General features: G+C 58.9%; 4 protein-coding genes across 5 annotated transcripts in view; 1 reads left to right on the top strand and 3 right to left on the bottom strand.

Annotated features, from left to right (window-relative positions):
- appbp2 (amyloid beta precursor protein (cytoplasmic tail) binding protein 2) overlaps positions 1-24,151 on the top strand; it is a 121,434-nt gene that overhangs the window by 44,139 nt on the left and 53,144 nt on the right. The gene's annotated exons all lie outside the window — the stretch shown is intronic.
- On the bottom strand, positions 2,734-3,783 carry LOC140676726 (4-hydroxyphenylpyruvate dioxygenase-like; the record flags this gene model as incomplete). Its single annotated transcript, XM_072911974.1, has 1 exon — positions 2,734-3,783. A coding segment is annotated over one exon (1,050 nt), but the record flags the coding sequence as incomplete, so codon positions are not given.
- Positions 4,473-6,365, bottom strand: LOC140676716 (acetoacetyl-coenzyme A synthetase-like). The gene has a single exon (XM_072911947.1). The coding sequence runs from the start codon at positions 6,363-6,365 to the stop codon at positions 4,473-4,475; it is 1,893 nt and encodes a 630-aa protein (XP_072768048.1).
- On the bottom strand, positions 6,449-7,774 carry LOC140676717 (fumarylacetoacetase-like). Its single transcript, XM_072911948.1, has one exon. The coding sequence runs from the start codon at positions 7,772-7,774 to the stop codon at positions 6,449-6,451; it is 1,326 nt and encodes a 441-aa protein (XP_072768049.1).

The following is a 24,151-nucleotide window of genomic DNA, read 5'->3' on the forward strand; positions in this document are numbered from 1 at the left end:
GATCAGCCGGAATTTTATCAGCTTTTCCAAGGGGCCATGGCAGGGGTCGGCATTAGCCAATGCCGGATGATTCCTACCAAGCCCACGAAAGCAGACCTAGCGTTTCTCGACCAAGCGGACTGGATCCTACTAGCGGGTGGAGATCCAAAGCTGGGCTGGGAGTCCTTTCTTCGCAATGGTCTGCATCAGAAGATTCCCGAGAGGTACTACTCTGGGGCTCTGTTGACCGGGGTTTCGGCAGGGGCGATGCAGCTGGGTCTACACGGCATCGAGGAGGCTGGGGAAGAGATCGGTGGTTTGTTCGAAACCTTCAAGCTCGTGCCATACCTCATCGATGTTCATTCGGAGCCGAGCTGGCAACGGTTGCGGGCCGCAATGCCTCAAGCCGGAGAACACTTGTGCGGGTTGGGCATCCCTTCTGGAGGTGGAGCCCTGATCTACCCAGATCTTTCCGTGGAGCCGATTCGTCACCCCCTTACGGAGGTCCGCTTCGCCAACAACCGGGTGACTCAGGCAATGATCTTTCCTCAACTGGCCGGCGAGGAGTCTTTGTTGACAGAAGCCTCCAGCGACGCCGAGGCAGTGAATTGAGCCTTCTACAAGCCCGAGCTCCTCACCAACTTCGTCCCGAGGCGCAGCAGGTGGCTGGTGAGCAGATCGAGCTCGATACGAGATGAGGCTATTCGCTCTAGGAGACCTGCACCTCGCCAATCGCTCCAATCGGGAAGCTCTCGTCGAGTTGCCTGCGCAGCCAGAGGATTGGCTGATCCTCGCCGGTGACGTGGGCGAGACCGAGGCACACCTACGTTTTGCTCTCGAGACTCTGGTTCCTCGGTTCAAGCAGCTTCTGTGGGTGCCCGGAAACCACGATCTTTGGACTTTGGCAAGTGATCCGTCCCCTCTCAAGGGAGAGGCAAAATACCTGCGGCTGGTAGAGGTCTGTCGCAGCTTTGGGGTCCTCACTCCTGAAGATCCTTATCCCCGGTGGCCGGGCCTCGCTCCCGGCGGGCGCCGATACCGTTTGGCTCCTCTTTTCCTGCTCTATGACTACACTTTTCGGCCCGACGAAGTTTCTGCCCAGGAAGCGGTGAGTTGGGCCTCCGACTCGGGCGTGTTGTGTAGCGATGAGATTCTTCTCCACTACGACCCTCACCCTTCCCGCGAAGCCTGGTGTGCGGCCCGGTTGACCTTGTCGGAGCGGCGCCTGAAAGCCGCAGCGGCTTCGGGAGACGAGCTCATCCTGATCAATCACTGGCCCTTGAGAGAAGATCTGGTCAACCTACGGCGCATTCCTCGCTTCTCCATCTGGTGCGGTTCGAAAGCGACCGAGAACTGGCATACCCGCTTCAACGCAGCCGTCGTGGTCTACGGCCACTTGCACATCAAGAACACTCACTTTCGTGATGGAGTGCGTTTCGAGGAGGTCTCTCTTGGCTATCCTCGCGATTGGGATCGCGATCGAGGGGTAGGGTTTTACCTCCGGCAGATCCTCCCGGAGCGGACACCTGGCTAGCTCGGCGCTAGAGCCGCCCAGCCGCCTGCCGAACCGTTATTCGATCCAGCTGCGGTAGTAGTCCCGATCCTCGATGTCGAGGATGTTCTTGGCGACCTCTAAGGGTCTGAAGGTATCGAACATCACCGCCAGCTCGTCGGTTTTCTTGGCGCCGATGGAGGCTTCCATCTTCCCCGGGTGAGGGCCGTGAGGAAGACCGTCCGGGGTGAAGGGTTACCGAGCCAAACTCCACACCTTTTCGACTCATGAAGTCAGCGGAAGCGTAGTACAGCACCTCGTCGGACATGACGTTCGAGTGGTTGTAGGGGGCCGGCACCGCGGTGGGGTCGAAGTCATAGGGCCTGGGGCAGAAGGAGCACACCACGAAACCCTCGCATTCGAAGGTTTGGTGAATGGGTGGAGGAAGATGAAAGCGGCCGACTCGGGGTTCGAAATCGTGGATGCTAATCGCCCAGGGGTAGAAAAAGCCGTCCCAGCCGACCACATCGAGGGGGTGGTGGTCCAAAGTAAGCTCGGTCAGGGCATCGTATTGCTTCACCAAGATGCGAAACTCTCCGTTCTCATCATAGGTCTTGAGGTCCTGAGGAAGCTTGAAGTCCCGTTCGCTAAAGGGGGCGTTCTCGGTGAGTCGGCCGTGCTCGTTGCGGTAGCGCTTGGGGGTCCGGTAGTAACCCGACGCCTCGAGGATCAGCAACTTCACCGGGCTGTTTCCGGTATAGCGGTAACGGTGCAGAATCCCGCGGGGAATCACAATGTAGTCCCCGGAGACGAAGGGTAAGTTGCCGAATTGGGATTCTAACTTTCCCTCCCCTTCGCTGACGTATACCAGCTCATCGCCCTGGGAGTTTCGGTAGAAAAAATCATCTTCGATATCTGGCTGGACGAAGAAAGAGGTCACATCCTGATTGAATAAGAGGGGAACGCGATTCAAAACGGCGCTTCCCCCGGGGGCGAGGCGGTGGGAACGAAAGTGACGATGCTTGAGCTCCTGGCTAGAGTCTGCTTCGATGGTCACCGGTGCGAAGGGACGCACTGCGGTAACCCGGGTAGGGGGGTGCAGGTGGTAAAGCAAGGAGGAGATTCCTACGAAGCCCTTATTCCCTACGAGCTGCTCCGGGTGGAGGCTGCCGTCTTCCTTACGGAAGGCGGAATGTCGCTTGGATGGAATGTTGCCTAAACGATGGTAGATCGGCACGGTTTCGCTCCCTTCTCCAGCAGGTCTAGAGGTTTCCCCGAATCGCTTGCTCCCGCTCGATGGACTCGAAAAGGGCCTTGAAATTGCCCTTGCCGAACCCGCGGCTCCCCTTGCGCTGAATGATTTCGAAAAAGAGGGTCGGGCGGTCTTCCACCGGCTTGGTGAATAGTTGTAGCAGATAACCGTCGTCGTCCCGGTCCACCAAGATACCCAATTCCTTTACCGCTTCGATTTCCTCGTCGATCTTTCCCACGCGCTGAGGCAGCTCCTCGTAGTAGCTATCCGGCACCTCGAGGAACTCGATGCCGTTTTTCTTGAGGTGACGAATCGTCTTGAGGATATCGCCTGTGAGCAGGGCTACATGCTGCACCCCGGGGCCGTTATTGAAGTCCAGATACTCTTCGATCTGACTTTTTTTACGCCCCGCGGCTGGCTCGTTGATTGGAAACTTGACTACCTTGGAATCGTCCGACATGACGATACTCATGAGGGCGCTGTATTCGGTAGAGATGTCTTTGTCGTCGAAGGTAATGTAGCGCTCGAAGCCGAGGATATTGGAATACCAGTCGGCCCATTCGTTCATCTTGCCCAGCTCGACATTTCCGACGATGTGGTCCACAACCAGGAGGCCGGCATCCTCGCCGGCGATCTCTCGAACCTCGTACCCCGGTAGGAAAGGTCCCGAGTAATCCTTGAAGGAGAGCAGCGAATGAATCGTGTCGCCGTAGGTCTGGATGGCGGCTCGGCGCACAGTGCCGTGTTCGTCCGTAAGGCCGTGGGGTTCTGCCACGCCGGTGGCGCCTCGTTCCAGAGCCGCCGCATAGGCCAAGTCGGTATCGGCAACTTCGAAGGCGATATCTCGTACTCCGTCCCCATGGCGTTGTAGGAAGGAATTCATGAAGCCATTGGAGCTCATGGGGGTCGTGAGCAAGAAGGTCGCCTTCTTTTGGCGTAGAGCGTAGGAGGTGCTCTCTCGTTGACCAGTCTCCAGGCCGGAGTAGGCAAATTGGGAAAAACCGAAGGCGTTGCGGTAAAAAAAGCTCGCCTGCTTGGCATTTCCGACCCAAAATTCAACATGGTGGATGCGTTTGAGTTCGAGAGGGTCTTGGCTCGGTTTGTCCTTGCTCACGGTATCCTCCAGGGGGGTTCTCTTGGTTGCTCGAGACGACAAGAGAATTAGTCTACCATGTAAACGATTGTCATCGCGGCTAGAGGCATCGTCAAGGTGAAGGGGGAGAGAGTGAATTCTGTTCCGGTGGAAGATAGTGAAGAGGAGCAGCTCGCTGCGCCTTCGGCCTCCTTAGAGTCGGCAGTCAGCTATGGAGTGCTAGAGGAGTGCATCGGCTACAACCTGAGGATTGCCTATGCTCTCGCCAGCCAGTTGTTTGCGCAGGATTTCGAAGGCCAAGACTTAGCCCCCATTCAGTTTGCAGCTCTCGAGTTCATCGCTCACAACCCGAATCTTTCTCAACGCCAGATCGCGGCTCATATCGGCACCACTCCGACGGTGCTGGTCAAACCACTCGAGCGCCTCGAGACCATGGGCTTGGTGACTCGTTCCCGGTCAGCTCAAGATCGCCGGCGGTCCCGAGTGCATCTGACGGCAGATGGAGAGGCCCTTCTCGCTCAGGCACGGCCGCGAATTCTTCAAGTGGAGGATCGGTTAGCCGCAAACCTCTCCCGTGGAGAACGAGAGACGTTGCTGCGGCTGGTGAGAAAATTGTTGACGGTCCGGGAGCAAGCCGTCGAACCTACCAGAGAGGGCTAGGTTGCTAGCTGCGGGAGGTCTCGGAAGAGCTCGAGGGCTTGGGGGTTGGCGAGAGCGTCGGCGTTCTTGACCGGCCTGTGGTGGACGAGGTTGCTGACCGCCAGCTCGGAGATCTTCCCACTCAGAGTGCGGGGAATGTCGTCCACCTGGATGACTTTGGCGGGGACGTGCCGAGGGGTGGCGTTGCTGCGGATGTGGCGGCGAATTCGGTCCACGAGGGAGTCGCCGAGAACTTGGCCCGAGCGCAGCCGTACAAACAGCACCACCCGCACATCACCTTGCCATTGCTGACCGATCACCAGGCTTTCCACAATCTCTTCCAGCTGCTCGACCTGCCGATAGATTTCTGCGGTTCCAATGCGCACACCGCCCGGATTGAGAGTGGCGTCGGAGCGGCCATGGAAAATCATACCGCCCCGCTCAGTGAGCTCGACCCAGTCCCCGTGGCGCCAGATGCCAGGGAATACATCAAAGTAGGCCTGCCGATACCGTTCGCCGTCTGGGTCGTTCCAGAATCCGACGGGCATCGACGGAAAAGCCCGAGTGCAGACGAGCTCTCCCTTCTCTCCGATCAGGGCGTTGCCTTGGGGGTCGAAGACCTCTACCTTCATGCCTAGACCACAAACCTGAAGCTCACCGCGGTAGACCGGGGCTGTCGGGTTTCCGAGGGCAAAACAGGAGATGAGGTCCGTGCCCCCAGCAATAGAGGACAAGCAGAGATTCTCTTTGATCCGCGAATAGACATAGTCATAGCTCTCCGGTGCCAGGGGAGAGCCGGTTGAGAGAATGGCTCTGAGGGTCGATAAATCATGGCTCTCGATGGGAGCCAAGCCCTCTTTTTCCGCCAGTGCAATGTACTTGGCACTGGTACCGAAATGAGTCAAGCCCTCGGCCTGCGCCATGTCGAAGAGAATCTCTTTCCGTTGGGGGAAGGGAGAGCCATCGTAGAGCACCACGGTGGCCCCAACGGCCAAGCTGCTGACCAGCCAATTCCACATCATCCAACCGCAAGTGGAGTAGTAGAAGATGCGGTCCCCTCGCTTGAGGTCCGTGTGAAGTACCAGCTCCTTGAGGTGTTGAAGCAGGGTACCGCCGGCTCCGTGGACCATGCATTTGGGCAAGCCAGTGGTGCCCGAGGAGTACATGATGTAGAGCGGGTGGTCGAAGGGTAGCTGCTCGAAACTCAGGGGCCGAGGGCTCGAGTCGGGATTGGGTCCGGCAAGAAAGTCGCGGTAGAGAGTGGCCCTGGGCACACCGGAAAGAGTCGGGTCTTCCTTCGCAAAAGGCACCACGACTAGACGGGTCACGGATGGCAGCTGCTGGATGATACCGGCGATCTTCTCGAGAGAGTCGATAGGTTTTCCCGCCCAGCGATAGCCATCCGCTGTGAAAAGAACCTTTGGAGCGATCTGTCCGAAGCGGTCGAGAACTCCTTGAACGCCAAAATCCGGCGAGCAGGAGGACCAAAGAGCCCCGAGGCTGGTCGCCGCCAGCATCGCTACGACAGCTTCCGGGATGTTGGGCAAGAATCCGGCGACTCGATCTCCGGCCTCGACACCAAGATCCTTCAGGGCTGACGCTGCTGCGGTGACCTCTCGGTGCAGCTCGAGGTAGCTCAGGCTGCGCCGCCGACCCGTCTCGTCCCAGGAGACGAGGGCCTCTGAGTCATCTTGAAAACGGAGCAGGTTTTCTGCAAAGTTGAGGCGTGCCCCTCGAAACCAAGAGGCTCCAGGCATCCGGTCGGGGTCGTCCACCACCTCGGTCCATCGGCGGCTGGCAACCACTTCCACATAGTCCCAGAGGCTGGGCCAGAATTCTTCCGGGTAATCTACAGACCAGCGATGCAGCTCTGGGTAGCTGCGGGTTGCGGTTACCCCGAGCTGGCGCATTCGAGCCGAGTAGGCGGAGAGATTGGCTTTCCGAACCCTTTCCCCTGAGGGCCGCCAGACTGGTTGTTCGGCGACCACGGACTCTAGGTTTCCTGCTTCGCTGGGAGGACTTGACCACGGCACTCGCCAAACCCGATGCGGGCGAATCCTTCGCGCTCACAATAACCCCTAAGGATGACCTCATCGCCATCCGCCAGGAAGCGTCGCTGTTCTCCGGAAGGGAGCTCCAGCGGTTCAGAGCCGCGCCAGGTGAGCTCCAGCAGGCAGCCTCGGGTGTCTTTGGCCTGTCCCGAAACGGTGCCGCTGGCCAATAGATCTCCCGGCCGCATGTTGCAGCCGTTGCTGGAGTGGTGGGTGATCATTTGGGCCACCGTCCAATATAGATCCGTGAAGCGGCCTCGGCTCAGGCGCACCGGCTCTATTCCTTCCGCCCTCATCTGTTCGCTCTGCAGCCAGACCTCGACACTCACATCGAAACCACCAGAGCTCAAATTCTCTTCGGACGAAAGGTGAGGCAAAGGTTGCGGATCGCCTTCCGGACGGTCGAAGGCAGTGCTGCGAAAGGGCGCCAGCGCTTCCGCAGTGACCACCCAGGGAGAAATGCTGGTGGAGAAGCTCTTGGCGAGAAAGGGGCCGAGGGGTTGATATTCCCACTTCTGCAGGTCTCTGGCGGACCAGTCGTTGACCAGGCAGAGACCGAAGATATGGTCCTCCGCCTGGTCGATAGGAATCGTGCTGCCCTGCTCGTTTCCGGGGCCCACGAAGATGCCTACCTCCATTTCATAGTCCAAAAGCTTGGAGGGTCCGAAGGTTGGGGCTTCTGCGTCGTCTGCCTTGGTCTGACCGCAAGGTCGCCGCACCTGGGAGCCACTCACGACAATGGACGAAGCGCGGCCGTGGTAACCGATGGGGATGTGCTTGTAGTTGGGCAGCAAGGGGTTGTCCGGCCGAAACATGCTGCCGACGTTGGTGGCGTGAAACACCGAGGCGTAGAAATCTGTGTAGTCGCCGATGCTGGCCGGAAGTCTCAGCTCGACCTCTTTCATTGGTACCAGGGCCTTACTCACCGAGCGAATCCTGCCGGGGGCCGTGCCCTCCTGAAGCAACTCCACCAGCCGCTGCCGCAGTTCCTGGCGATCGCTGGCGCTCAGAGCCATCATCGCGTTGAGATTGGAAGCGCGGGAGGCGCTGGCCGCGGCGAGTCCCTCAAGTAGGCCGGCTTCTTCACAGCTGTGTAGGTCCAGGATCTGATCGCCGATGGCAACTCCCACATGGGTTTTCCCGGAGTCGTCACGCTGAAAGACCCCGAAGGGAAGATTCTGAATGGGAAAGTCGGTGTCCGGCTGACCGGCGGAAGCGACCCAGCTGGTGAGCTCGCGGTCATGGGTGCGATCGATTTGATGGCTCATAGAAAAGACAGTCCTTTAAGGTCGTCGACGGGCTCCTCGAAGGAGCAGGATCCATAGCTCATTGCAAAGTGGCGTCGGGTCTCACTCAGCTGTTCGATGGAAAGTTGGTGATGTCTCCAGCGAATACCCTGGGAAGACATTTGCAAGGTCGTGGCATCTGTCTCCACGAGCAGGTCCGAAAGCTCTGCGTCGTCCAAATCTCCGGAACAAACCAAGCCCGCTGCGAGAAAGACGTTGAGGAAACCGAACATGTTACCGAGCTCGCTGTCGGGTTTGTAGGTTAGCCGGTAGAGGCCCCGGAGGGGGTGATGGAGGCCGGCTGTCGCCTTAAAGCCAACGCCGTGGCGAGCACAAGCTCGGAGGAAGGCTGCAACCTGGGAAACGGAAGGAAAGGCCTCCGTGGTCACGCCGCCAGTGCGGATCTTCGCCAGTCCTCCTGCTCGAGCCAGCTCCTTCACCAGCGGTTCAGGGTCCTGACTGACGGAGATCTCGAAGAAAACCGGCACGTTCTGCGGCAGCACTTGCTGAGCGTGGCGAATGTCTTGCTCCGAGGTCGCGATCGCCTCGATGGATCCAAGCCGCAACGGGCCGTCCCCCTGACGTTCCTGGAACGCCGCCAAGGCTGCCGCTGCCTTGGCCGGGTTGGCGCCGGATAGAACACTGAGCTCCCAAGGAGTCGAATCCGCATCCGGCAGCAGGCCCTCGGCTGCCATCTCCAAGTCTTCCAGGCGTGATGCCGGCACCACGAAACGGCCCAACATCCACGCTTCCGGCGAGACGCGATACCTGGAAAAAAGCTCTACCGCCGGTCTCATCTCCAGCTTAGCTGGCGGAAAGAGGCCTGCGAAATCGACAATGTTTGCAAGGAGCTGGTGCGGCGTATGCATCGTTCATGATCCTTCGAGGGATGGCCTGAGGCTGAGCCGGCGATTATAGTCCACCGAGGCAGGGAAACCAGCCTCAACAAGGCTCAGGGTCGATACGAGGAGTCATCGGAAGGGATTCCAGCAGATGTCGTGGTGGAAGAGCCGGCAAACTCTACCGGTTACGATGGCCAACAATCCGCCGCCGGTCTCGGATTCTCTCAGTCGCCCTCGGCGCTACGGATCTCCTCGTGCTCGTTCCCGTTGCCGTTTCCCCTAGTAACTCTTGTTCTCGAGTTCCTGGGGCATCGAGGTCCTGATCCCGAGAGATCTTCGGCGATCTGGCAAAACTTTTTCAGCTAAGAGAAGATGACCCTCGCCTCGGCGCTGTTCGAGGGAACCCAAGACTAGGAGAAGGTTTTTCATGAGCGGATTTGGGAAGGCTTCGCGAAAGGCGATCAAGGGGGTCTTGCGTCGTTTTCCAGGTGCTCTGAAGTTGGCCGATGGTGTGCTGGACGGTGCCATCGGTTTGATCCTAGCTCCTCAGGTAGATATCCCCTCCCCTGCCGAGACTCACGATTCGGAAGATCTTGCTGCGCGGACGGATTCTTTGAACGGAGCCGCGGAAGTGTATTTCTCCGACTACCCGTACCAAGAATTCATTCTCAACAAACCCTATAGTGATCCTCTGGGATTTCCCCAGCATCTTTTCAATTTGGGCGTGCTCTTCCACTGGCTTCGACTGAGTCCCGGTGACGTGGTTGTAGAGCTTGGAGCCGGTACGGCCTGGGTATCTCACTTTCTCAACCTCTATGGCTGCCGCACCATCGCTATCGATGTGTCCGCCACGGCCTTGGATCTGGCGAAAGAGCTGTTCGAGCGAGATCGTCGAACTCGTTGGGACTTGGAACCGAGCTTTCTGCCCTATGATGGCCGGCGTTTTCTTCTCGAAGATGCATCCTGCGATCGCATCGTCGTACACGACGCCTTTCACCACATTCCCAACCAGCAAGAGATCCTCAGCGAGATGGCCCGGGTTCTTCGTCCCGGGGGAGTCGTCGCCATGGTGGAGCCCGGACGGCGCCACTCCCTGACGGCGGATAGCCGCAAGGAGATGGAAGAGACCGGAGTCTTGGAGAACGACATCGTGGTCGAGAATCTCGCCGGGGTGGCGCGGCGGAGCGGTTTTTCCAAAATGACGATAGTGCCAGTGAGCCTCGCCGCCACCATGGAAGTCCCCGCACAAGATTTGACCTCCTTTCTCAAAGGAAAAGGCTTTCGGGCCTATTGGTCGAAGCTGACCTCGAACCTCCTGGCCGGTCACTACATTTTGATGTACAAGGGGGAATACCGCCCGACCACTCGTCGGCCGGAAAACCTCGAGGCTAGGATCGAGATTCTAGAGCCGCAGCAGGGAGCCAAAGGGCTTTCCGGAAAAGCCGGTGAAGAGACCAGGGTCTTGTGCCGGGTATCCAATCAGGGAGATACGGTGTGGTTGCCGGAGTCGGCCGGGTGTCCCGGTTGTACCCGCATCGGCGTCCACCTCTATCGAGGGGACGAGCCCAAGGCTCTGGACTACGATTGGTACCGGGGGCTCCTCGAGGAGGCTATCGAACCCGGAGAGGTTGTCACCCAGGAGCTTCACCTCCCAGCCCTCTCGGAGCCGGGTCATTACCGAGTGGTTCTCGACATGGTGGCCGAGGGAGTCCTGTGGTTCTCTCAGAAGGGCTCCCCGACGGTCGAAGTCACACTCGAGATATCACCGGTTTCCTAGCCCGCTTCGATACGGGCTTCAGGCCAGAGGCCCCTTCTCTTCAGCGGCTGCTGACCAGGTCTTGCAAGCGGGCGCGGGCGCGAGGGGCGACCAGGGGGCCGTCGTTGTGAAAGAGACGGGCTCCGGAGACGGAGGCAGCTCTCTCCAGGGCCTCTTTGGCCTGGTCGTAATACTCCGGACCGATGGCTCTCAAGGCGGTGGCGAGCCAATAGTCCACCGCCGCTTGCCCCAGGCCCGGTCCCTCGGGGGCACGAATGCCGCGCAGGACTCGAACCGCGTCTTCCCAGGCTCCCCCGTGAAGGAAGACGGCGGCCTGATTGAGGGAGAGAAGCCAGGCCGGAGTGGTGGACTCTCGGTCGTTGGATTCTGAGGCCACCGCAGCGGCGACAACGGCATAGATTAGATCCGGCGAGTCCAGAGGGATGACCGCCGGGCTGCTGCCCAGTCGCACGTCCAAGGTGCGCCGCCCGGCGACGTTGGCGAGCTCGACACTGAAACTGGACCCGGGGCGCAGCGATTCGAGGGATTTTTGAACCTCTCCAACCGTGGATACCGGCTCTCCGCTCACCGTGAGGATGGTGTCTCCCAGGAGAACTCCCGCTCTAGCCGCTGGTCCTTGGGGGTCGAGGTAGACGACTACGGGACCCTCCGCAGCGCCAGAATCCAGCAGGCCAGCTCCAAACCAAACCCGCTGGCTGGCGAAGGGATTGTCGAAGGCTTCGAACAGCGAAGGAATCGCTGCTTCTTGGTCGAGGGCCAAGCGCTGCCGATCCGGCCATGCCGGGGCAGGGGCCGTGGGGAGAAACCAGAGGTCGACGAAGTCAGCGATGAGGTCGTCGGAAAGTACTGCCAAAACATAGACGGAGCCTGGAGCGGTGCGGTCTGCCTCCTTCTGAAGGCTCAGCCAATTCGGTGCCACCTCACTGCCGGTTCCACTCGGACCCGCCGCAAGACGGCGAAGAGCTGAGGCTTCGAAGCCGGACTGCCGAGCGAGCTGCTCTCCCGTGTCGGATCGATCCAGGAAGGTCCAATTGTCCAGGTTGGCGCTCTGCTGGCTCAAGCTGGCCATGAGCTTATTCGCTGCCGGCCTATCGCCTCCCAGTACCCCTAGAAGAGTGAGGGCTGGACGTAGCCGAATATCTATTTCGGAGGTTTTGGCGTCCTGTACTGAAATTTGCGTTTCGAAGAAGCCAGAGGTGCCGTCCTTGACTCCTAGGCGGTAGTCCCCAGGGGGCAGTAGCAGGCGTCCGTCGGTGGAATTCACCGGTACCGGTTGGACCGCTTGATCGTCGACTTGGACGACTGCTCTTCTAGTTAGACCTCTCAGTAGGACGGTGCCTTCGGTCCGCTCCAAGTCTGCCACGCCGGCGTTGTAATCTTTGAGCTCAGGCACGTTGACCTGGAAACGGTGCGGTCGATACCCCTCTTTGAGAACCTCGATGCGGTGAACTCCGGGCTGCAGGCCGCCGACCCGAAAAGGCGCCGAGTACCCTTTTCTATCCGTGTCAGCGGGAGAATCCGCTAGGGGGTAGTCATCGGGAAGGATCCCTCCGGTGAACCCGATCTCCATCTCGTCGATGATCACCTGAGCACCGGGAGGCCGGCTGACGAGGAGGATCATGGCGCTGTTGCGTTCTAGGGTGAGGTCGAGGGGAATCTCTCTTCCGCCACGGATCTCCATGGGCATCTCGATATCTGCATATCCAGGGCGTGTCGCGGTCACCGTTAGAGGGCCCGTGGGAACGGCCACCGACGGCCGGCTGAGGTCCAGGAGGCGTCCTGCCACTCGAACCTCGGTATCGGCTGGGGACACGGTCAGCTGAAGAAATCCCACCCGTTCCTTCTTCAGGCTGGAGAACTGGTTGAGCAACTTGGGTGAGACCAGGGCTGAATCAAACTCGAAGCCGGGATCCACCGCGATCAGCCGAAGCAGATCTGCCGTCATGGTGTCGTCATTGCCCAGATTGAAGCTTGCCCGGGCGCGGTAGCCGAGGCTGCGAGAGAGGAGGCTCTTTTCCGTAGGGTCGTCGCTATCGCGGGAGGTGAGAGTTTCGATGAGGTCGCTAAACAGAGGGGACGCCTGGGCCAAGTCCGTGGCTTCTAAAAAGGTGGTCTCGGCAGCGCGGAAGCGCTCCTCCAACTCTGCCAGAGAGAGGCTCTCATAGGCGATTTGTTGGTAGTTTTCCGGAGGAAGGTCGACTTCCTCTATCTGAGCCCCTACAGTGCCGGCGGACCAGCCAGATCAACCAGAGCACGCAGGCTGATCGAAGCCAGGGTCCTCTTGGGCAAGTTGCATTGAGCCCGGTTCATGTCGGAAACCTATCCTTCTTCCATCTCATCTAGTGACCTGTCGATCTGGAAATCTGTTCACTCGAGCACTACGACTCCGGGAAGGCGGTTGTCGGCGATGATCAACCGACCTCTCCCGACCGTCAGGTCCAGCGGATTTCGTAGGGTAATACCGCCGGTAGTTGAGGACCCAAGGAGGTCAACGGAGTGCCGTTCGAAGCGAAGATATCGACTCGGGCAGAAGCTCGGTCGAGGACGTAGATTCGGCCAGCTGCATCCACAGCAAGGGCTACCGGCTTTTGCCAGTCGCCACGGGCTGCGAGACTAAGAACCTCGCCACTGGCACTGTACCGAGTGACTCGGTTCGCCTTGGCATCCAGAACGTACATGCGGCCGCGGGAATCCTGAGCCAGGTCCACCGGGTCGCCGCTGGCCAAGGTGTTGAGGTAGGACCCTCGCGGACGAAAACGACGACTCTATTGGCTTTAGAGTCGAGCAAGTACCACTGACCGAAAGCGCCTCTTTCGCCAGAGGCGATTTTTTTCACCGGCTCCGCCTTGGATCCGTTGCGGGCGACAAAGGTCTTACTCCACAAATCTTCCATACGCCTCAGGTCGGCTCCATCGGAGAGAAAGGCATCTCCCGCCGACCACCAGGGTCGGCCGGGATCCTTGGCCTGACGCCGGTTTTTGACCGCGCCCCCGGCGCCCAATTCGATTACCGTCCCGGTTCCGCGGTCGGCGATCAGGAGGTGCCCGGCGTCATTGGCACTAACTCCCACAGGTTTTTTGAGGAGCATTCCGGGACGGTCAGGATCCTCGCTTGGAGCCAGCTATTCTGGCCGGAAGCAGGCCGAAGGAAGAGTCGGTGAATCAACGTGAGTCGACGCCGGGCGTCGGCAGCGGCACCGGGATCTGCTTCCGGGTGACCACTGGATTCGTTGTGGAGGAGGACTCGCTGAAGCTCATCGGCTGCGGCGGCCCAATCCCCCTCCGCCAACAAGATTTCTGCTAAACCGACTCGGGCCTGAGAGGTCCAAGGTGAAGACGTCTCCTCCTCGATGGCGCTAACAAAGGCGGCTGCCGCACGAGAAGCTTCTCCCAGTTGGAGACTGATCCGACCACTTTCGACCCTTGCTCGGTGTCTCCAATCCAATCTTGGATAGCTTTCTCGACCGAACAGCAGCGGCACCGGTGCAACGTCGTTCGTGCCTCTTCGACATCCTGAGGGTTCTTCGGGTTGTCGGTGAGCATTTCAGCTAGGAGGACATAGCCGGCCGCAGCATAAGGGGAGCGTGGATAGTCTCGAGTCAGGCGCCGAGCAGCGACTTCGGCGCCTTCTCTATCACCCTGTTGGGCTCGACCTTGAATCAGCAAGAACAAGGCCTCCTCCGCCTGCAGACTTTTGGGAAATCGCTCGATGAGGAGCTCGTATTCCTTCAGCGCGGGCCGGCGTATCGCCGTTCTTTTGCAGCCGACCAGCTTCCAGAAGCAGGCGTCCTGCAGCTGGGTCCGAAGGGCGCCCCTGGGCAGAGAGCTCCCCTGTCACCGGAGCGAATGCCAGGACCAAGAGTAACCAGACCCAAGAGGGTAGCGGCTGTGACCGCGGGAATGTCATCACTTTCTTTCTATGGCCATTCTACTCCGAGGCCTTGCTACTCGAGGCTCTGGCGGAGAACTGGCGATTGTCGGAGAGATGACTTCTCTGCGAGTCGTAGTTTTTTTCAGTCCGGGCCAGAAAAAGGTCAGCTCGTGAGACCCAGCAGCCACCGGAAGGTTGCGAAGCGGTGTGTAGTCCACCTCTGTGCCGTCGATGCTGATCCGGCAATTGCCCGGAACAGCCGTGACCGAAATGGGGACCGTCGCCGGTAGAGGCAGGATCAGGTCGCGGTCGCTGTCGAGCCGAACCGAGCCGTTTCGCGCAGGAAAACCTCAGGCGCCGTTAGGACGACTTGATACTCACCAGGATTCAAGGAATGGTCATTTCTTGATCGGGACCGTGAACCTTGGCACCGATGCGGACGGTTAAGGGAAAGTCTGCCCGCACCACCAAGCGTCCCGGGAGGACACTGGGGCTCATGGGGAAAAAGAGCTCCCCTTTTGCCCGCACCTCGCTGGAGAGCTGGTCCAGGGCCAGCACCATACCCGTCGGGTTGTAGCCATCCAGCTCGATACGTAGCTCGACTTCCTCTGTGGCAAGAAGGGTAAGGTCCAGGGGGGTCGCTTCTTCGAGGGCCTTTCCATTGATCAGGACACGGGCGCTCGGTGGCTGAGAGACGATGCGAAGAGTCTCCCCGGGCAGGTCGGCGATGGGTGCAATGGTCTCCTCTTCGGAAGAAATTGCCGGAGGGTGGAACTTCCCCTTGGAGTGACCGTCTCAGCTTCCTCTTCAGGCCGCCCTGTCACGGACGGTTCGACCTCGTTGGGACCCCCTTGAACGGCCGGGTCCTCGCTGGAAGCGACCTCGTTGGTCGCGGTGCGGCCGGGTCCGAGATATTCCCACCCGATGCCGCTAGCCACCAAAGCGATCGTTGCGATAGCGATCCACGCGGTGCGGCTTCCCCGGGTCTTCTGGCTCTCCCTGCGGTTGAGAATAGCTTCGGAAGCCCCTTTGCGCAGGGTCGACTCTCGGGGAGCCTGGGTCATCATCGACTCCGGTGGCGGTGCAGCGCCGAGGGCCCGCCGCACAGCTTTGGCCAGATCCTTGCAAGATTCGTAGCGTTCCGTTGGGTCTTTGGCGAGAGCCTTGAGCAAAACCTCGTTGATCTTGACGGGTAGATCCCGGTTGATCTCCCTCGGTGGTCTTGGGTCCTCGTGAACGATCTTGTACAAGATCGAAGTGGGGCTCTCGGCGGAGAGGAGAAAGGGCGTTCTCCAGTGAGCATCTCGTAGAGAATGACTCCTAGGGAGAACTGATCCGAGGCTCCGGTCACCGCGTGGCCGGTCACTTGTTCCGGGGCCATATAGGCCGGGGTACCAATAATAGTGCCGGTGCGGGTCATGGTGCTGGTGCTCAGCTTGGCGACCCCGAAGTCTGTGATCTTGGGTTGACCATCCCAGGTCATGAGAATATTTGCCGGCTTGACATCCCGATGGACGATATTGCGCTCGTGGGCGTAGTCGAGGGCGCTGCCGATCTGAGCAGCCAGGTCCGATATTTCTTTGAAGGAGAGAATCCGGTCCGACTGGAGCACGGGCTCGAGGCTTTCCCCTCGCACGTACTCCATGGCAATGAAAGAACCGCCACTCTGTTGCCCGACATCGTAGACCGTGACGATGGAGGGATGAGTCAGTGTGCCAGCGGAACGGAACTCACGCTGAAACCGCGCCAGGATTTCCGCTAGCTCGTCGCCCTCCAGGCCCGCGTGAGCCTGTAGAACCTTGATGGCCACTTGCCTACCGATAACGGGATCTTCCGCCAAGTAGACGGAACCCATAGCTCCCCGGCCGAGCAACGATTTGACCTGGAAGCGTCCGAAGGTCGTCGGCAGTTCTGGTTTCACGTTGACGTTTGTATTCGAGAGAGTTTGGAAAGGGGCTGAAAGGATCTATCTGGATGCATTTTCAGTTGGATACAAAGGGCATCTTTACGAAAACCGGCCTCGAAGTCAAAGCCATCTTCCAGCATGCCCTATCGGCTTCAGCGGGCGAGAGAAATACTATTGTCCGGGTTGAGCCGATAGACGCGGACTTGGCTGTGAACCGCCTTCGGCGCCCGTTCCAGCCACCAGCGCCGCATCGCTGTATCAAAGACGGCCATGAGTACGCCGAAGGTTTCGTCGATGGCTTCTTCCGTGGTCTTGCCCTCTTTGAAGGCGGCGAGGAGGCGGCGAATATGAGAAGGGCCGTAGACGTTGGCGATATAGCGCACCGTCCATACTGCCTGGTCATAACTTTGGGCGACTAATTTTGGATAGGCGAAACCAGCCAAGACTCCTTGCAGAACCGGTAACGACAACAACCCGCCGGCCCGGTGATAGTCGGGCATGGAATTGATTTCCGTAGCCTGCATCTCCATCACTCTAGCAAGCCCTTCATGGAGCCAATTGGGTGCGGAGTCGTCGGTCGCCTCCGCGATCATCGCGTGGGCCAGCTCGTGGCTGAGAATGGCTACCACCATTGGATGAAAGCTCGGTAGGTCGGCCATAGGAACCCGGATACGGCCATCGAAGAGACCTAGAACCTCGATTCCGTTGGAAAAGGTACGCATGAACTCTTCGAAGGGTAGCAGGTGGACCTCGGTTCGCTTGGTGGACCTGGTGGGTATCCAGGGCAAGAGCCGTTTGCGTTCGAGCTCCAGGAGTCCAGCCACGCGTTCCGCAAGGAAAGGCGAGCGATCCTTCGGATATCGGATCTCGAAGTGCCGACTTTGATGGACGCGATAAGACTTCGCTAGCCGACGATCCATGCGAAGTCTATCGATGCGTAGGTCGCTGGCAAACAGAGGGCTTTGCTGATTCCCCTTAGCCGCTAGCTTGAGAGCCAGGTCATAGTCCCCCGAGGAGGCGAACAGATCGGACAGCTGGAAGAGGGTGTCCGGATCTTTGCGACCGGTCTCCAGGTTGTTCTTGGCGAGAGAGATCAGTAGTCGTCGAGCCTCTTCCTCTCGTCCCTGGTGCTGGAGGCTAGCCCTTCCTTCTCACCGCTCGCACGAATTGAGCGGTTTTTCGGCCTGCGGGACGCAGCGATCCCACGGAGAGCTGGAAAGAGATCAATTCCGCCAGCCTAAAGCCGGCCAGCGGGAGAAATCGAGCTTCGAAAACGCGATGGGCCTGTTTTCGGGCACGGCGGAGCCTGGGGCAGTTCGTGCCTCAGCCTTGGTTCGATCTGAGAAACGGAATCAGGCCGGGTTGGGGCCGGCGCGACAGAGCTGTTCGTAGACGTGGGCAAACAAACCTTCATGTGGGTACCCGGTGGCCAGGGAGACCCAGACCTTCCGAGCACTCACCCGTATCCGAGCACCGATTTTCAGCAGCTTGAGCCGGAGCGTGAAGGGCCGGGCACCGGCCCAGCGGGTTCCCTTGAGGCCCAGGCGTCGCAGCTCGTTGAGCAGCACGTAGGCGACAGAGGAAAACCACAGCCGAAGCTGGTTGACCCGCATCAGGCGACCCGAGGTTCGCGTGGCAAACAGATCCAGCTGCTGCTCTTTGATGCGGTTTTCCATATCGCCCCGGGCGCAGTAAATTGCTTCGTACACTCGCTTGGCAGCATGGCGGTGAGCCGGTAGCGAGGTCACTACGAAACGCGGATTCTCCCCGCATGGCGTGATCTCTGCCTTACCGATCACCCGCCTCTCTCGGCTCCACGTTTCCAGGGTCGAGTACTGCCAGTCGCCATAGCGCTTCGCTGGCTTCCCGGTGTGGCTACTGACTTCGAATGCCCGATCCATCGTGGGAGCTAACATCTTCTCTAGACGTGAGTTACGGGCCAAACCCAGGACATAGTCCACGGCGTTAGCCTCACACCACGACATCAGTTCCTCACGAGCAAATCCAGAGTCCCCTCGCACCAGGATCTTCACGCGAGGCCAGGACTCGCGAATCTGCCGCACGATGCGTTCGAGCTCGTCTACTGTCCCGGCTGAAGCATCGATATTGGAGCGCCGCAGCCGAGCGCACAGAAGGTGGCTCCCGGCGAAGATGTACAGAGGGAGGTAACAGTAGCTTCGATAGTAGCCATGGAAGAAACGTCCTTCCTGTTGGCCATACAAAGGATCGTCCGTTGCGTCGACATCGAGAATGATCTGCCTCGGTGGCTTCTTGGAGGTCTCTAGAAACCGACTCACAAAGAAGTGATCCACCGCGTCGCCATCGACAGCGATCCGGCGGTACCGGTCGCCCTCGACCTCTCCCGCGCAGCCCCATTCCAGACGATTCAGCGTGCTCTTGCCGGCCAGGGCTTTACCGCCGTCTCGACTCTGGCGTCGCTTCCGGCCGAGAGGATCGCGTTTGCCCACCACTGTCGCCAAGAGGGGGTCGAGTCGTAGCTCGTCGTGATCATTGAGATCTTCGTAACCCAGAGCGATGCCGAAGATCCTCTGGCGCAGCAATTCTTCGACCGAATGCTCGGTCTGTCGAGGATCCCGCGCATCCTGGAAGCACTCGGCAAAGCGCTGGAGAATCTGGCGCTTGTGGTCGACCTGCTGCAACAGGACCGCACCACCATCGGAAGTGATCGAACCGCCATCGAAAGCAGCCACCATCTCGCGTCGTCCTGGAGCTTGAAACAGATACTTTTGAGAGGTACAGTCTGTGTCCAAGGGCTGTCTCCTTTCGTTGCTGCTAAGTGTTTATCGACAATCCACTTATAGCACGAAACGACTGCCCTTTCTTTATTTCCGGTGATCCATCAGGGCTAGCGGCGCGCAACCGCGTCAAACCGGGAGGCAAGATGCTGACGGGGTGCTCAAGGCCGGAAGTTAAGTCGGAGAGCTCCGCCCAGCGTCGCCGTCGGGCGAGAGCCGCGGCAGCCGTCTCGACCTGTTTGAGCAGTTGCGGCTGAGAGAGGTTGCCTCGCTTCTGGGCTGCCATCCGGGTGCCATCCAGCTCGATGAGGGCTTGCTGTTCCTCAGCCCGAAGCCATTGGCCCGCGTCGACACTCAGCGTCGAAGGAGGAGCCAGCGTCGCCCCTCCCGGTTTGTGGAGCTCAGTGTCACCGAGATCGAGGCGAAGCAGTGAGCCCAATAGTTGAGCGCTGGATCCCGCTGGTAAGTCGACGGGCCTAGTGTCTTTGTCCAAGCGAAGAGGGATGGGTTCTAGGGGCGAGTCTAGGTGGAGAACGGCGCGGATTTCCGGTCGTGTACGCAACGCTCGGAAGCGTGACCCACGCAACGCTCAGAACGTGACCCAGATATAGCTTCGGCCCTATTCGTTCAACTGACTCTAAACGGTTTGTAGAGAGTCAGTTGAACGAATAGAACCTCGTCGAAACTAGTTCAAAGGTGGGTAAGGTGGGTTAGGGGAAAAACGTTGGGGTGGGTCAAACTTCGAGCGTTGCCAACACTGGCGAGCCGGGGTCGATCTCAACCAGTAGGTCCTTTACGTTAATGCCGTAGACGCCACCGAACCGCTCGAAGAAATCAGGGAACATAGAATCCGTCCAACGATGTTCTCCGATGACATGGCCGATAGTGAAGCCAAAGCTCGCGAGGGTATTGCGCTCCCAGTGTGAGCCCGGCGCCCAATAGAAGATCACTCCACCCTGTGGACCATCCCACCCAGTTCCTCCGTATTGCTCGACTTGGTGCTCCGCGATCTTGTTGTTGAGGGTCCAAAATACGAAGTCGAGCCACCGCTGGTCTCCTGGCACGAGGGATAGGTCTTCATCAGACAGCTCCGCAGCTGGATTGTAGGAAGTGCGTACCCCTGCGCAGGCGCTGCCCCATTGACTTGCCGTCCAAGCGATGGGACTGAGGTGATCCCTATTGGAAACGTTTTCCTCGGCGGCCTTCTTGGAGTCGTCCGCATCAGCGAGATACACCCAACCGAGGCCACCGACCACCATTAGAGAGCATAGAAAACCGGTGACAAGGTCTGTGCGACGCATAGCTGTCTCTTCTCAATTTGGATAGACGACTCTTTTATCCGGTATAGAAAGTCGCATTGTGGATGTCAAGGTCCTATTTTTCTAGGCTCCGATAGTGGTTGTCCGAGTTTTTGGCGACCGTCCCGCTGAGGAAAGCTTCAAAATATTCTCCCGAACAGCAGAATATGCACTTCGCGCCGTCGTTTGGCTAGCCGACCGGACGAACTCGAGTCTTCTCGGAGTGCAGCCCATCGCGGCTGGGGCTCAGGTTCCCCAAAGCTATCTGGCGAAGGTTCTCCAAGAGCTGTCCCAGGCTGGATTGGTCTCTTCCCGGCGGGGTGTCGGTGGAGGCTATTTCTTGGCGAGGAGCGCTGCCGAGATAACGGTCTTGGATGTCATCAACGCAGTGGATCCACTGCAACGCATTACCGGCTGCCCTCTCGGTCTCAAGAGTCACCAACATGCTATGTGTGCCATGCACGCACGACTCGACAAAGCAGTTGCCCTCGTCGAAGAAACGCTACGGCCTTCGACGATCGAGGACCTTCTCCACACACCGGAGAGACCCCAGCCCATGAAGGAAGCCGGTTCGATCCTCATTCGTCCGAGTAGCTGATTTCCATTTGTCGGAGTCGCCAGCTGGCGAGCAAAACCGTAGCAGCAATCACGATCAGCAAACTAGGAACGGAGAGATAGGGGGAGGTATTGGTCGCCAGGACCTCGAACGCACCCACCGAAACATGGTGTGGCAAGAGGGAAATCAGATAGTGGATGATGCTGATCTTTTTGAGCAAGGGGTGTAGGAATGGGTTGGCGAGCTCCAGAAGAAACAACCCAATGGCGGGCACCACGGGGTTCTTGAAAAAGAGACCCATCAACATGAACACGGCGCCATAGCCCAAGCACCCTAGTACCGCGATGGCAGCGTAGGTGAGCAGGCCTGAAACAAGGCTTCCCAGTGCGGCAGACCCAAAAGACAGATGAACGACCAGGTAAGTTGCCGCGACGGAGACGGCCATCACCAGGCTGGAGCTGAGACTACCGACGAAGTATTTGGCGCCAACGAAGATCTCTCTCCGCACTGGGCAGAGAAGGTAATAGTGCAGGCTCCGGTCGAGGATATCTCCACGAAAGAGCTGTACGAATACAACGAGGCAGCTCAGGAAGATGGCAATCTTCAAAAAGTAGACCCGGAATACGAAAGCAAAGGCGGGGTTGGGCTCGATTCTCAAGCGGTCCGCCTCAGAGAGGGCAGCAACAGAAATGATCGCCATCCCACACCACCGGCAAGGCTGCCAGGAGAAGCAGGGGCAACATGCGCAGGCTGAGAATGTTCTTGCGTAGCTCCAGGCGCACGACCCCGGCCAACTGTCGGCGCCAGAGGTCCCACTTCGTTCCGGTTGGATTCTGGGGTTGTGGCGCTACGACCTCCGGGTTGGCGACTTTCGAGGCGGAGTTCACGAGGACCTCCCTTCACCTTCGATGAGATATTCGTAGAGGGCATGGACATCGTCGTCGGCGGGCCGAACGGAATCCATGAGAAGTCCTTTGCTGACCACCAGGTCATTCAGATGGAGAAAGAATTTGGCCGGTTCGCGGGTGCTGACCAGGACGCCCTGGCGGTCTTGGTGGATCTGCGCTCCGGCGACGAAGTCGTAGCGAAAGATTTCGGCGGCCAGCTCTGCGGGGCGGTCACAGCGAATGAGCACTTGCATCGGGTGCTCTTCCATCTCATCGCGCACGCCATGAATCTCCCCTTCCGCAACTACGTAGCCGCTGTTGAGGAGGACCACTCGGTCGGAAATCACATCGACCTCGTGGAGGATGTGACTGGAGATGATCAGGAACCTACCCTGCTCTCGGAACTCCTTGAACAGAGAAGTGATCTCCGCTCGTGCCATGGGGTCAAGACCATTCAAAGGTTCATCTAGGACCAGTACGGTGGGTCGATGGCTGATCGCTTGGGCTAGCTTGATGCGCTGGCGCATTCCTTTGCTGTATCCGGCCACTTTGCGCTGAGCAGCGTCCTGAAGGCTGACCTTGCCCAAGGCGTCCCAAGTCATGGTCTGGGCGGGTCCGTGGGCAAAACCGTGGATGCGTAGGAAGGAGTAGATAAACTCGTAGCCGGTCAGGCCCTTCGGAAAGGAGTCAAATTGGCTGCAGTAGCCAATATGCCGAAACAACTCCTGGGGTTGATTCAGGTTCAGGCCCAGAACCCTCAAGCTTCCTCGGGTGGGCCGAAGCAGACCGGTGAGGAGGTTCATCAAGGTACTTTTTCCGGAGCCGTTGGGCCCGACGAGTCCGGTGATTCCCGGCTCGATGCGGAGGCTGATGCGGTTGACCCCGAGTACCTCGCCATAGAAGCGGGATACATTTTCGAAGACGATGCCTTCCTCTTGGTGGGCGGTCTCCTCGCTGAGTCTCCTTGGCTCGGCATTCTCGGATTCGAGGAGCGAACCATTAGCTGGGCGGAGAGCGGAATCGGCTACCTGATGGTCTGGGGTTAGGAGGCTCATTTGATCACCTCATAGGCACGCACCTTGCGCGCCAACAGGAACAAACAGAAACCACAAAGAGCCAACAGAGCCGTCACGCCAGCCCAGGCAGGAATGCTGGGGCCGAAGGACTCACGAAAGAGGGATTGCCAAACCGCCATCATGCTCGATATGGGGCTCATCACATCGGCCCAAGGGGTTACCTTGCGAAAGCCGGGCAAGCCATAGACCATTTTCGCCAAGGACCAGGTGAAGAAATAAAAGCCAAAGAGAGTCAGGCTGGCAATAGGCTTCCATCGAACGGTGGCGGAGACTGCTAGGCCGACCAAGTTGAGGACGACGATCCACAGGGCGCTGCCCATTAACAGGGCTCTGCCCAGCCAGCCATACTCCGAGATCCAGCCAGGAACCTGAGATCCCTGAAAGAGAAATAGCAGACAGAGGGGGAGCCAGGTAACTGCCGAAAGCAAAGCCAACAAAACGACACTCTTTCCGAGCACGTACTCGGCCCGGGAAAAGGGTCGACTCAGGTAAAGGGGCAGAGCGTTGTTGCGCAGGTCCGATGCCATGAGGGCAGGCGCGGCGACAATCGTGAGGAGCATCGCCAAGATTCCTTGAATGCCCATCAGGGTAAAGAAGAACTCGCCTCCAAGGTTCAGCCGAAATTCCTTTCCGGTTCGGAAGAGAGCCCGAAAATACTCCAGAAAGGTCGAATTGTTGAGAAACCAGATGACCACGGCGGCCCCAAGGGGAACCAAAAAGCAAAGCACGAAGAAAGCGAGAAAGAGCCGCGAGCGAAAGACTTCTTTTGTGGCGTACTTTGGGATCACCAAGAAACGAGCTCTCGGGTCGGTCTTGGGGCCGGCGTATCGCCGGTAGGTGTGCTCATAGACGGCCATGGTCACCTCCTTTGCGGGGCGAGGGCTGCCGTGTCTCGTCCACCGCAGAGCCGGAATCCATCGCCTTGAGGAAGATATCTTCTAAGGAGTCCTGTTTGTAGGTCACTTGCCGTAGCTGAACTCGTTGCTCTGCTGCTATTCGGTAGAGGTCCGAAACCGCCATGCCGTTCTGAAGCACCATCTTGAGGCGTCGAGGACTATTCTGAGCCCATTCCACTCCCAGGGCGGAGACGGAGCTCATGAATGGACCGGTTTCTCCACGGATTTCCAGTTCGAGAAACTTCTTGTTGGCTCGCCGCTCCTGCTCCAGGTCGCAGTAGGCAGCGACTTGCCCGTCGCGCAGGATGAGTACTTCGTCGCAGCACTCTTCGACATCTCTCAGCAGATGCGAGGAGAAGATCAGGTGAGTCTCGCCGCCTTCCCTCAAGTCCCGGATCAGTTTCAGCATGCGGCGTCGCGCAGGAGGGTCGAGGCCATTTGTGGGCTCATCTAGAAACAGCAGGCGGGGCCCGTGGACCAGGCCCTGAGCCAATT

The sequence above is a fragment of the Nerophis lumbriciformis genome, linkage group LG30 (genome assembly GCF_033978685.3).
Source record: "Nerophis lumbriciformis linkage group LG30, RoL_Nlum_v2.1, whole genome shotgun sequence".
Lineage (NCBI taxonomy): Eukaryota > Metazoa > Chordata > Actinopteri > Syngnathiformes > Syngnathidae > Nerophis > Nerophis lumbriciformis.